The following is a 12,784-nucleotide window of genomic DNA, read 5'->3' as shown; positions in this document are numbered from 1 at the left end:
ATAATGCTGTAAGTTCATTTCAGCAGTTATTTCAAATATTTTGGCAGTGCAACACACTACAACTCATCATGCAGACATGACTTCATCGTTAGCCATTCACAATTGAAACAGGTGACAATGTCCAGATAGTCTACCATATTCCCAGAAATTAGTCAATCAGAAAAACCCTAAGCACTCTTCAAGAATGAAACCTCTTTTAAAGATGTTTCTCATGGAAGAATGCTGCTTGCTGGGGTTGGCAACTGAAAAAAGAAAACAACCAACCAAACCAAAAAAACCAAAAAAAACCCGCACCTTACACACACTGCCACCTGAACAACACCAAAGCAACAATCTCCTCTATTGAATAAATACTTTGAGACTCCCCAGTCACACCACCGTTATCTGCATCTGTCCTAACTCTCGTCCATGTTAAGTCTTCTTTCCTTCTGTCCCCAATCCAACTGAGTCAAAGCAAAACTGGACAATGGGGCAAGAACGAGTTCTAAGATGGCTTTTCTTTACTTGCCTGCTATTGTTCAACAAGGCTTACGGACCTGCTTGAGCTCAACCATCCCATGTGATCTCCAGAAATCTGCAATTGCCACTGTTTCACATGGGATCAGGAACTCAGCCAAGGAAAGCCTGTGTAAGTGAATCCCTAAAGCAGCCTTGGCTCCTGGTATCTCACAGCGCAGCTGTTCTTCTACACATTACTCCCCTATACAAGATGCAACACTAAAACGTCATCTGCTTATTAACACTTATCTTAGTGTTGTCAAGTATAAGCATTTGACTCAGTTTTTAGTAAACAAAAGAATTTCTTTTCACCTACAGCAATCAAATGTATGCCATGCTACAGATGTTTCAATACTTTTCCCTGCACAAGCAACAAAACCAGAACTTACTTGGGTTCTCCTCATGGCTCATTTTCTAGTTCATTTCATGTGCTGTTAAATTCAGTGTAATACAGCAATACTTCTTCAGCAAACACGTTTAAAATTTCCTAGGTTATACTTGAAAATAGTCACAGCATGTTTGCTGTCATTCGCCCAGACACACAACTACCATCCCTTCCCTGCCTTACCACAATGCCTGCCACAGACCGGGGAACCTTACCCTTCCCAAAAGCAGCGTCGAGGCAGAAGAGGGACACAGCACATACCATCCTTACCAACACAGCCATGCCTGCCTTCCCAGACAGGCTTTTTCCAATCTGTGGCTGCAGAGAAGTTGCACTAGATGGCAGCTTTTCTCTACACAAGTCCATCCTCCTATACAACCGCATTTGCAACAGCTTCCCCAAACAAGGGAAGCATATACTAACTGGTGGCACACTGCTTTAACATAAGCTTTTGAACAGAGACGCTGCAGCTGCACAGCTGAAGCGGTTTCTAACCATTACAGAACAAAAACCTTTTAGCTACCATGTTCTGATTTCCTTATATTTCTTTACAAAAATCAAGGGTGTCAAAAAGTCTAGGTTTAACACAAAAACTAACACTTCACAAATACATCAGTTGTGGCAAAGGTAGCAAAGCCTCCGACGTTACCTAGCAAAGGACAGATGCTTCCAGGCTGTGCTCATGCTATCCAGCTACACTGGATTAAGACTAAAATACTCTCTCAATAGCTGTTAAATCATAGCTCTTGAGAAAAAAAAAAAAAAAATCCAGCTTACCACATTTCTGCATAACTGAATCCTCTCTTGAGCCAAGTCATACTCCGTCCAAATCTTCTGCAATTCTTCCAAGGAAGAGGGAACAGTGAGACATCCTTCCGTAACCACTTTTATGGCTTGTGAGAGTTGCTCCCCAAAATGACTGTTCTTATTTGTGCGCCTAAGTTGTAAGGAGGAAACAACATTTTACCAGGATTTTTTTTTTTTCCAGAACTCAAGCAGTTTAAAAATTAATGCTATTCAGACTCCTTGAACACACAAATTTTGAGACACCACCTGCCACGTTAATGACCTAGTTTCTTTCAAAGAGTAGCAGCAGCAATCTGTTTCATTCAGCTGTTAAATCTTCCTTTGAGGAAGGACCAAGAACATACTGTATATGGAAATTCCCTCCTGCTTTGAATTTGCCTTTTGTCCTATTTTCTCCCTTGGTATTTTTTTTTTTTCATTTATCTTCCACGAATAGATATAACAATATATACATTCCTTCTTCAAGGAGCTGATAGTCGTTTGTATTTCAAGTCTTCTTTCCACTGCAGTTTTGTCTCTTCTTTTAAAACTAGAAGGGTAATTTGGGCTACCCAAAGAGATACACCTCTCAAAGAAATACAGATATCCAAGGAACTCTGACCACCCCGTTACTTTTAACACCTAGCTGCATTTACTAATTAGCATCTTCCTTGAAGATGGAATTGAAAGCTCTTCTTGCAACAGCTATGGTAAAGGAGAAGTGAACCAAATTAATCCAATAAGCACTAAGAAGCAGGCAACACAAATTCCAATGTGAGCTCCCAAAAAGCTCAGGTTTCAGCCTTGCTTTTGGGAAATACTCCCCTCCATATACAACACTATGTTTTTCTTAGGAAATTAACAAAACAAAACTTTTGGGAAACCAAAAATCATGCATGACTTCCAAGAGATAAGCAGGGCAATTATAAATAGTAGTATTTTAGAAAAAAAAAAAACAAACATACCTAAGTTCTTTCAATACCTTCATCTTAGCAGCCAAACTTCTCATTTTCGTTCCAATATAAGTACGCAGGGTTTCCTCAAAACTTTCAGCAGCTTTTCTGGATGCTTCCTTCTCTCTCTGAATTATTTATCATTTTTGGAGCAGTGTTTCAACAAAGAGAGGTAAAGGTAGATCAACAGTTGCAACAGTCAGCTAGGGTTACCAACATGCAGAACACAATTTAGACTTCTGAAAACTAGAGACAAACACATACGTGCACACACACACACACAGAGCTGGCCCTCTTCAAAACACAAACAAAATGCCTAGAAAGACAGAAAACACAATGAGAATAATTTTATTTTCTTTAATAGCTTCTTAAAGGTTAATGGTTCATTTCCTTCCTCATTTCAGTAGTGATGTGTTCAAGTGTACTTCTTCAATTACCCCCCATTTGCTAGCAAGTCTTCAGACAACACGGAATTTTTTCTTCCCTTGCTGAAAAATTCCTACTCGTGAGTTCAGGGAAATCAAGTCCAGGACCTCACTGAACTCCTTACTCTCATCACTACCACATCTCAAAGTGGTACAGCAAAACAAGAACTCTCGCTGTATGTACAACCATAATGACCTTCCTACAAGGAGCATTCTTAAGACAAAATAAGGAATATTCTTGACCCCAAAAAAAGCCCACATACAACATCAGGCTATACTCCTCAAGGGGCAACCTAAATTTAAAAGCTCTTGCTCTCATACCACAGAGATGCTTTTATAAACTCCACTTTAGGTAATGAAACAGAGTCTTTAAACTTTGTTAGTCTTTCAGACTCGCTACATATTAAAAAAAAAAACAAACCCAATAATAGAGGGATTTAAATAGGTTTGTATTTGCAGATGACCATCCCAAGTCTCGTGACTGCAGGGTGTTTTTTTAAGCACCCCTCAAAGCCACTACCACACATCACCCTTCTAAAACAAATCATTGCCTACCATAGCGTTTTTAGCAGGGAATAAATATTTTCTTACTTAAAAGAATATACAGAATCTTTTCTTTTAAAGTAGTTTACTTGCATTCAACGCAAAATATAATTACAATTTGTAGAAAACAAGTTTTTTAAAAAATCATCAGACTATATATAAGAAATGCTTCTAAGAATTCCTTGCATTCAAGTATTTTTTCTTAGCTGCAGACATGCATTCTGTTGCTTGTTAATTTAGCTTGCATAGATGTGCACAAACATTGTATTTTCAGTAGATGGAGAACCTGCGCAATGACAGGTTAGTATATGTAGAAACACAGGTGTTCTAGGTAGCGGTAACCGAGTAGCAAAGCTGGTTATGAGTAGTTTTATCCCACAAGAAAGAAAAAGGAAACAGCTGTGTGCAAGTTCAGGTTTGGGGGTGTCAAAGGAACTTACACAATGGCAGATTTTCCTTTCATATCTGTAGAGGTAAGAGTTTGCACAACACTTTTCTGCACGACATTATGCAAACATAACACCCTTTCACATAATCTCTTCTTGCTATTGCCGTTTATCACACTTAAAACCACTCACAGCATTTTTAAGCCTACTGGTAACTATTATAAGCACTGTGTTTCTCAGATAGCGCTAGGAACTTCCCCTGGAAAGAAACATATCTTTTCTATTAAGCAGCAATTAAGGAAATACTCCTTTTTATCCAGTTCTAAAATTCCACAGCTGCTATGATTCTGCGATGCTTAGGAATTTCCAGCCCAACACACAGAAAGCTGTTTTTCCCCTCTAACTGAGAAAAAAAAAAAAAAGGCAAGGATTACATCCTTATACACAAAGTACGTTTTTTAATCAAGAAGTGCAAAACTCCACATTCAAACTGAACACCTACGTCCAAACTAGCAGTTGTATCAAGCGCAGTGGCAAGCCAGTACATATACCAAGGGGAGGGAGGGTCCAACCTGGACTGCAAAACGCACACTAACACACATTGACAGCACCTCGCTGCATCAGCGCAAGTCTTCACTCAACCAGTTTAATCCTTCTATATTCCAAACAACAGCGTACAGCTGAACTGCAGTATGATGAAGCCGTAAGACAGAAGCATTGTCAGAAACACTTGCAATGAGGAGAGAAGCATCCTCTTTGCACTTCCACATACCTGAAGTTCAAGTTGCAGCTGTCGAACCTTTAATTCTAGTTCCTTCTGCCTCTGCAAGAGATTTACATTCTTCCTTCTGAAAACTTTCTCTTTGGACAGCTTCTGATCTGCTGTTATTTGTGCCAACCTGGTATCTGACACTGAGGCAGAAACTAGCATTTTTTCCCTTTCAAAAATGAAATAAGAGGAATTAATTAAAAACAAACAAACAACAAAACACAATGTACATTCTTTCATGATATTGTCATTTCAGTAACAACTACAGAACTCCACATCAAAAAGACTACAGAAGCACCTACACAATCATGCTTTAGTTCTTCAGACTTTGTATCCCTCTCCTCACCAGTCTTTACAAAGACTGCTACACAACACCAAGGAGAAAAAAACACCAATTGAAGACAACCCTTCATCTGTTTTCTCAGTCACTAACTCAAAAGTCTGTCCCATCTAAAAAACACCATGCAATACCACACTGCAGACCCAGAAAATTCAAGTCCATCGCAATTCAAATCTTCTATCTACTAAATATGCCAAAGCACTTTAAGGCTAGTGTTTTGAATCTATACTCTAAAAGTTATTTTCATAACAAGAGTGACGTGAAGCCATCTGTCTCAGAGTACTGCGACAGTACTCTACAGTACCAAAGCTCTACTAGATCTGACATCAACTTCATTCTCACCTGCAGGGCTTTGGTTACATCCTAGCTGCTTTCTTTCTCAATTTCCTTCACAGGTACCACCCCCAAAATGCCTGTGATGTGCAAAAAGCTGAAGGACACCAGAATATACAGAAACTGAATAGAAAATTTGCTGGCTGCCGGCTGCTCAGGCCAGTCAGGACAGCTTTGTACACAAAAGTATGTCAACACTGTTTGCCACAACAACAACAACAAAAAAAGGCTATTTCTTTTTCAAAATCAGACCCACAGCATATCTGTAACTCAGAAAACAGGGCAGATCAGAATATCAAAATAATTCAGGATGAGGCACTTTACCATAAATTTAGACTTTTTTGAAGAGCACCTCATTTCGTATTAGTATTTGTTAACAGCACAGACTTGCCTAAATGATCTAACTGTAAAACACATTTGGATACCATGCTGGTATGTGGAACAGCATGCCGTCAGGTGATTCATTAAAATGTTCAAGAAGCTCAAATTATGGAACATTAGCAAATTCTAAACAAGTTTTTTTGGAGAACATTACTTCTTACACCACCTCAACTTTCTGAATGCCAAGTACCATCTTTCCCACCCACAAACATTTTTCTCAGCAGCCTGTTGCCACGGCAATCCTAGCAACTGTAGGACATGTCTCTCTAAAAAGATTTCTGACAACAACTCTAACTGCCAACTTACCACCACCTCTTGTCAATGTAATTACAGGTTGCAGAGGCACCGTTATTCCCTAAAGCTTACTTCAAACTGTGATTGCTGGCTTTATTTCTTACAAGAACACTTCATAACATTCCTACACAAATAAATCAGCAAAATATGTTTGTCCTGCTAGGTAAGTGTACGTATACATTCCACATTTGTGTCCAGTGAGTATATAATAAATAGGAGATAGCTACAAAAAGTCTCAAGAACAAGCCTATGGAAATTACACAGATGCGAAACCAAACATCATTGCATTGCCTATCACTGCAAATCTGCCAGAGGCCTGATGTGCTGCAACCTTCACTTTCAACTAAGCTTTCCGGTATCTTCTCCTCTGCTTACTAGTTGCTACCCCTTCCTTCTTTTTCAAAATCTTGCATTAAGATACATAAGAACTGTGTCTCTGGAAATCAGACGAGGAAGAACAAGCTATCCAACCAGCAACAACACTCATGAACAGTTTTCTACAGATTACTGTCCTAACTCCCACCACTACAGCATGTACACACACACACGGACTCCCATGTACTTCCCTTCCATTGAGTACCAGTATTACTTGATGCTGGACAGACAGAAATTGAACTTTGTATTTTAGATACGCACTTCCCCCTCCATCTTCTCATATACCCGCATCCCAGCAACTAAGCTAATCAGATCACTCATACAAAGTTTTCCGACATCCCACTAACTTACCTTTGGGCAAACACAGGGCTTCCAGCAACATTCCGACTCCTTACACTGGCAGTAACTTGGTCAAAGCACCCTCTTGCAGTGCCGTACAGCACGTGATCAGACCTGTTAACCCACAGTGGAACTGAAACTTTCATCTTCCAATGTTGTTTTTGCATGACATCTACTTTTCTCTCTTCTGCATTTTTAGTCTTTCCTGGAGATGTGCATTTTTCAGCAAACCCTGCCTTGGCCACCTCTTCTCCAATATCTGTTTTTTCATATTCTGCCTGGGCAATAATGGTACCATCTTTGTGCTTGGCTTTGTGACGTATTTTTATTTCTTTTTCAAAAACTAGGCTGCTCAAGAACTTCCTCCCCTGTAAAATAAAGATACAATGAAGTTATGTACTGGACACTCTGAATACATTTAGATGAAATCAGCCATCTTTCTGCTAAGAAAAAGAGGATATGACTAAACACCAAAGACCTGCAGAGGCAAAGCTTTTATTTAACACATTTATTCTGGATTAGACTTCAACACCAGTATTTCTCCCTCAATGTTCAGCTTTGAAGAATTCAGTATCATTTAAGTGACAGAAATTCAAAGTCCCATCAGCTTTCAACAGAAGTTGGCAACCACGGTATCCAAGTCTTTTAGAGGATACCAGACCAACTATTTAACAGCATTATACAAAATAATATGGAAAAATATTTGAATTATTACATTGTTTAACAACCTTTCAATAAGTGGTCCAGAAGTTGAAATAGAACATAGCAACAAATGAATTATTATGCGTATCTACATTATGGAAAACTACCTTACTGAAACTACTCATTTAGAAATTGGGAAATGCCAGAATTGGCTGCTACCAGTTTCATCAGTAATATAAAGAAAAACAGCTTTGAAAGACTGGGGAATGCACTCAAGACTTTCACAAGACATCTGGGAGAAAGTTATCTTTTATTAACAGAGTTTTTTTTCTTTTTGTCCCACCACTTTGAAAACAAGCTGGTTGTGCTGAAAATTAAGAATGGAAGGGATGGAGGCCGCAAAGCTACACAGAGCAAGCAAATAATGCTTTAGCACAAGCAACAAGAACTGTTGTGGGGAAAAAAAAAACACACACAACAAAAATCACAACAAACACACACCACCACCACACCAACAAAACAAAAGCCCAGGGAATTGAAAGCAGAGATTTTCATCTGTCTTAAGTAACCCCATTAAGCAACATCAATAGGACCACAGGGACAAGATCATACACAAGGTCTCCTCTGAAGGAGAGAGGTATATGACAAGGCAAGCAGGACAGCCGCTTCCTGTCTCCTCCTCTGGCAACTGCTGCTCTCAAGTCACTGGATGATGAAGCACAGGCAGTGCTAGGGACAAGCCTTGAAGAAGCACGCCACAAGACTGTAAATGGTGTCCTGGGAAGGGAGACCACCACTAGTAAAATTCAACCAAAGGTCACCAGTGCCACTCAGAAGGGCTCAAAGCTTTTACCAGTACTGTTGGCATCAGCTCCTGAGCCTGTCACGTTCATTGCTGGCCAGGGACAACACGGTTCCTACTACTGCTCACATTCACCTGCTATTCTCCGTCCTGACAAAAAGTTTGTACAGTATCCAGGCACATGGCATTCAAGGAGTTCACAGATGTAAGTGAATTTATCGCAGGTTCTGTGACCAAGGGAGGTGTTTTTCCCTCAGAAGGGAAAGAAACAGAGGTACTTTGTTTCCTCAGTGCCAGAAAGTACTCGGGCCAGTCAGAAACAAACGTGAGGCTCTGAAGATGGTAAAAGCAGACTCTGAAGATCGTCCCCCCCAACACAACATGAACCATTTTTGACAAAACCATTTTCGTTTCTAGAGTATGTTCAGGGCAGCAGATCAGACAGTTCTTCCCAGCATAGCCTGCCTTCACAAGTAAACATCCAGCTCACAGAAGACTCCTCCTGGTGACACTGTGCTGATATTTAGCAGCATCTGTTACAGACCTCATCATCTAAATGTTTCAAAATCCGTTACTCACCTGGTCAAACATGTTTAAGTTCTGATCAGTTGGTATCTGCAGTCCCCAGAGTCTGTACTTCTTGGCAATACTCGGACATTGCAAGTTTGGTGGAATTTCAACTATGTCTGATCTGTTCAGAACCTCAGAATTTCCATAGTCAATGTACAATACCTGACACTGCAACAATAACATACAAATCAGCAGAGGTTACACAAACCTCCTACAGAAATACGTGCTGACAACTACTAGAATATAAGCATTTTAACACATGTGCACATTGCAGAGGTCAGAATACTCTGTACTGACCTTAGACACCCTTCAGAGGAAGGAATCAAGTTAGAGAAATCTCTTAAGTTGGAACCTGTCTAAAAGCTTAGCAACAAAACTTTTAAGTAACAGAACAGATCTCTGCAGTCACATTTTTTTTCTCCAAGGGCTACAATGAAGAAGCAATATAGAAGACTTTCTTCAACGGACAGATATGCAACCTAACGTCTCCACGCCAACCAGCCTGTTTAGAAATTACAATTTTACACAGGAACTACTAGCCCTCTGTATCAGTCACCTACTGCTGATTAACAACTCTTTCAGGTCAATTGCATCAGTGCTAACATGTCACACGCTGACTGCCATTTTCACCATTCAGAAGTTTTGAAATTAAGTTACACTGCTTAACAACATTAACTACCACTCATTAATCTCTTTACCAAGACATACAAACAGTACTTCGCAAGTATGTCATGTTTTGCCAGTCTTTTCATCAGCATTTCTCAAAATTACAGTTCACTTGAATTTGCATCCCGCATGTGTATTCACTGTTTTTAAACACATTCACACAGCAAGTTTCAAAAAGAGAAGGAGTTGCATTTATTTCTATCATCCTGCATGTAGAACCGATATACGATTAAAGACTTCTAAAAAATGGCTCCTGCCTTTTCATTGTTGATCACTTGCTGGACCACACATCTGTACCAACATCTGTCTTCAGAAAAACATCCACCATAGATCTGGAAATCAAGAAAAAAAAGATCAAGAATAGCATTCTGAAAATACAAGCATACCTCAAAATGGTATTTGTAATACATTACAAATCTTATTTTCACACTCTCCTGCAATTATCCCAACAGCAGTATGAAAACAAAGTAATACATTTGATAACCTCTCTCATAACAACATATGCTAGATGCTTCAGAAACATAATCCTCTCGTCCAAAAACAACAGCTCAAAGAAAATTTTGCAACTAGAAAATCACCAACATTTTACACGGCAGACTCCCATGGCTTTTCTGTTAATGTGTTGCTACAACATTTTATTGACACTGATGGCTTAGTAAGCCCGACAAAGGAACAGGCCAGTCACACCACAAACATGCTGGGTTTGCTGTTGGTGCATTTTCTTCCTTTTCAAGAGGAACACAGAAGGTCATTCACCGGCACACACAAACAGTTCAGACAAATCGTTTTATTTAAACCTTACTCTGCAGCGAGCCATCAGTAGTTCACACACAAAAACAAAAGTTGCCATCACTCTTTGTATGTTTGTCATAGAACTGCTACTAAATATGTCCTTGTTATCTTCTTAAAAGTACTTTGTCCAGTGCATTTAACATTACAGGTTTTTATAAGATCTTCTGCACTTCTTGAGATGGAGCAAAGAATCACTTCTCTGAAAAAGCACTGCTCTCTTGTTAAAAATAACCCATAATGTATAGTGGACAACAAAAGAGAATTCAGTGTTCCATATATTACCTTCTTGTAGTATTTCCTGAGTGTTAAAAAACCCCTATGGTTGCAAAATTTAACTGAAGCCTGAAGTGCAGAAAGATTTAAATGTGCTCACACAAAATAAGCCTTTTCTTTAGGAAAGTCAGCAGTTCTTAACGAGACCTTAAGAGACTATAACCCACAGTATAATCAAAGATCGAGAAAATATCCAAGAAAATGGTTGCATAGAATTAAGGCTTTTACATCCAGGTGAAAAACAAACTCCACATATACACAACCTACTTACCTTATTAAAATCAGGTTTGCCAAAAACTGCATTAGCCCGAGGACAAGCTTCTGCCAGCGCACAACTTAGTTTCAAGAGATCATTATATCTACTGACATTCTAAGAAGCAAGGAGAGAGAGTACGAGAGTTATTAACTGTCACTTTTAATAGATGCTTGATGGCTTATAACAGCCAGAAATTAAATCAAAACAGTTGCGCTGCTGTTGAGACAAGTAATGCCCCACCTTAAGCTTTCAATCTTCATGATTTTAGTTCCATTTGTAAGCCTGCTCTCATTTTCTTCCAAAAATTAATGAAACGATCAGGCACAGGTAATGTACCCCAGAGAAACAGTTTGCAATGAACGTTTTTAACAGTTTAATTACCAGCTTCTGCAAGCAGTATGCAGATCTTACTTATCAATCCTTCCTCACAAATTTCAGTACGTATTTGGTGTTCTTCTTCTTTCTCTCCTTAATACGAGGAGATAACAGCTCTGGCATACATCTCATTCTCTTTACCTGCAAGACTTGGGTTTTGGTTTGGATGAGAGAAGCAGAGTCTTTCCAGTTACAACTTGGTATCTGAACCACTGTAAAACTGGGTCAATTCCAGTAATGTACCATTTATTAGAAAACACTCTTCTCGTAATTAAAAGGAAAGGATCCAGAGCTCAGAGCAGGAAAGAAAACACCAGTGCAACTAAACATTTTGTTAACCTTAGAAGTACACTCCTAACTTTTGTACCTTACAATATAAAAACACTGCGACTGAGTCGCAGAATGCCAGAGTAAAAACCTAAAGGAGAATTACCTATGACTATTAGATCTAAAAATCCCTTTATTAGAAGCAGCTATTCCATAAACAGACTGAGTAAAGTTTGGTCTCCCTCCCCAAATTCCTATTAGGGACATGACAAGCAGCATTACTGTCTCCAACTGGCTCAAAGCTGCACGGGTCTTGACTAATACACACACATCAATTAGCCAGCAGACCAAACCGAAAAGGCAAGCTTTGGTACCCCTTCTGGATTTGCCCCTCTCCCTGCTGCACCCCCCCACGTTAATGAGAACTACTCATTGGTTTCGGTTTTTCACTCTTCCTCACTCCCACCAACCAAGACCCTCCTGCCCATCTACACAAAACTTGAAACAACCTAGTATCTTTGAACCATCTCCATGCCAGGCTTCATTGAAACTGCCCCAAATGCTCAGCTGTTGGTTAGCCCCAGCAGGGCTCCAACTGCCTCCTACAGTATTCTTCAGTCAACAGTAAATATTTTAACCCTCGCTTTATTTTTTTTTTTGCCTATCAAATATTCAAGAAAACCCAGCTACAATTTGAATGGATGGATGAACACTTTTTTTCAACATTTCAGCAAACTATAACAGATTTCAGTTTAAAAGGGAGCAGTAATACTTGCAATTCTCAAATCTAAATTAACTTTTTTTTCCCCCAACATCAAATGCTATAATCAAATGCTATAATTTGTTCTCACTTCTACACAAACTTGCGGGGCGGGGTGGGGGGGGGATAAAACTAAACACTTCAGTTAAAATCAAATAGTTCTCTGAATTCACCTGCGCCCAAAACGTCACCGCATCTTCAACATGGCAGCCCACAACATCTTCAACTTGAGGGAGGGGAAAGAAAAAAATAAATTACATTATTCTCAAGTGTAAGATTATATGTTTCCGTGTTTTAAAAACCACCTCACATTACCTTTGTCATACTCTGTGTCTCCATCCATGACAAGATTCTGAAACATTACAAGACACCTACAGTTAAAAGAGCAACGACGGCATTCTCCCAGAGCCCTGGGGCCGGGGCGCACACGACTTCTCCCTGCCCTGAACGTGTCACAGGTTCCCTGCTTGGGGGGCTCCTGCTCTCCTATCACCTCACCCCCACGTTTCTCCTCAGCTCTTCTCCCCACCAACAGAGAAGCGCCTGCTTCTTTAGTGAAAAAACGCTTTTTTAC

General features: G+C 39.6%; 1 protein-coding gene across 1 annotated transcript in view; it reads right to left on the bottom strand.

Annotated features, from left to right (window-relative positions):
- STK31 (serine/threonine kinase 31) overlaps positions 1-12,553 on the bottom strand; it is a gene marked incomplete at its 3' end in the record, with an annotated part of 35,404 nt that extends 22,851 nt beyond the window's left edge. Inside the window, exons 1-10 of the mRNA XM_009695457.1 lie at positions 12,526-12,553; positions 12,384-12,436; positions 10,824-10,922; positions 9,745-9,819; positions 8,831-8,989; positions 6,820-7,175; positions 4,749-4,914; positions 3,341-3,353; positions 2,635-2,746; positions 1,661-1,820 (exon numbers count right to left, since the gene is read on the bottom strand). Of these exons, the coding sequence (XP_009693759.1) occupies positions 1,661-1,820; positions 2,635-2,746; positions 3,341-3,353; positions 4,749-4,914; positions 6,820-7,175; positions 8,831-8,989; positions 9,745-9,819; positions 10,824-10,922; positions 12,384-12,436; positions 12,526-12,553 (1,221 nt within the window). The remainder of the gene's footprint in view (positions 1-1,660; positions 1,821-2,634; positions 2,747-3,340; positions 3,354-4,748; positions 4,915-6,819; positions 7,176-8,830; positions 8,990-9,744; positions 9,820-10,823; positions 10,923-12,383; positions 12,437-12,525) is intronic.
- Between the last annotated feature and the right edge of the window lie 231 nt (positions 12,554-12,784).

Source organism: Cariama cristata, unplaced genomic scaffold (assembly GCF_000690535.1).
Source record: "Cariama cristata isolate BGI_N322 unplaced genomic scaffold, ASM69053v1 scaffold152, whole genome shotgun sequence".
NCBI classification, from domain to species: Eukaryota; Metazoa; Chordata; class Aves; order Cariamiformes; family Cariamidae; genus Cariama; species Cariama cristata.
Note: the sequence above shows the minus strand (reverse complement) of the source record. Positions and strands in the feature narration are given on the sequence as shown.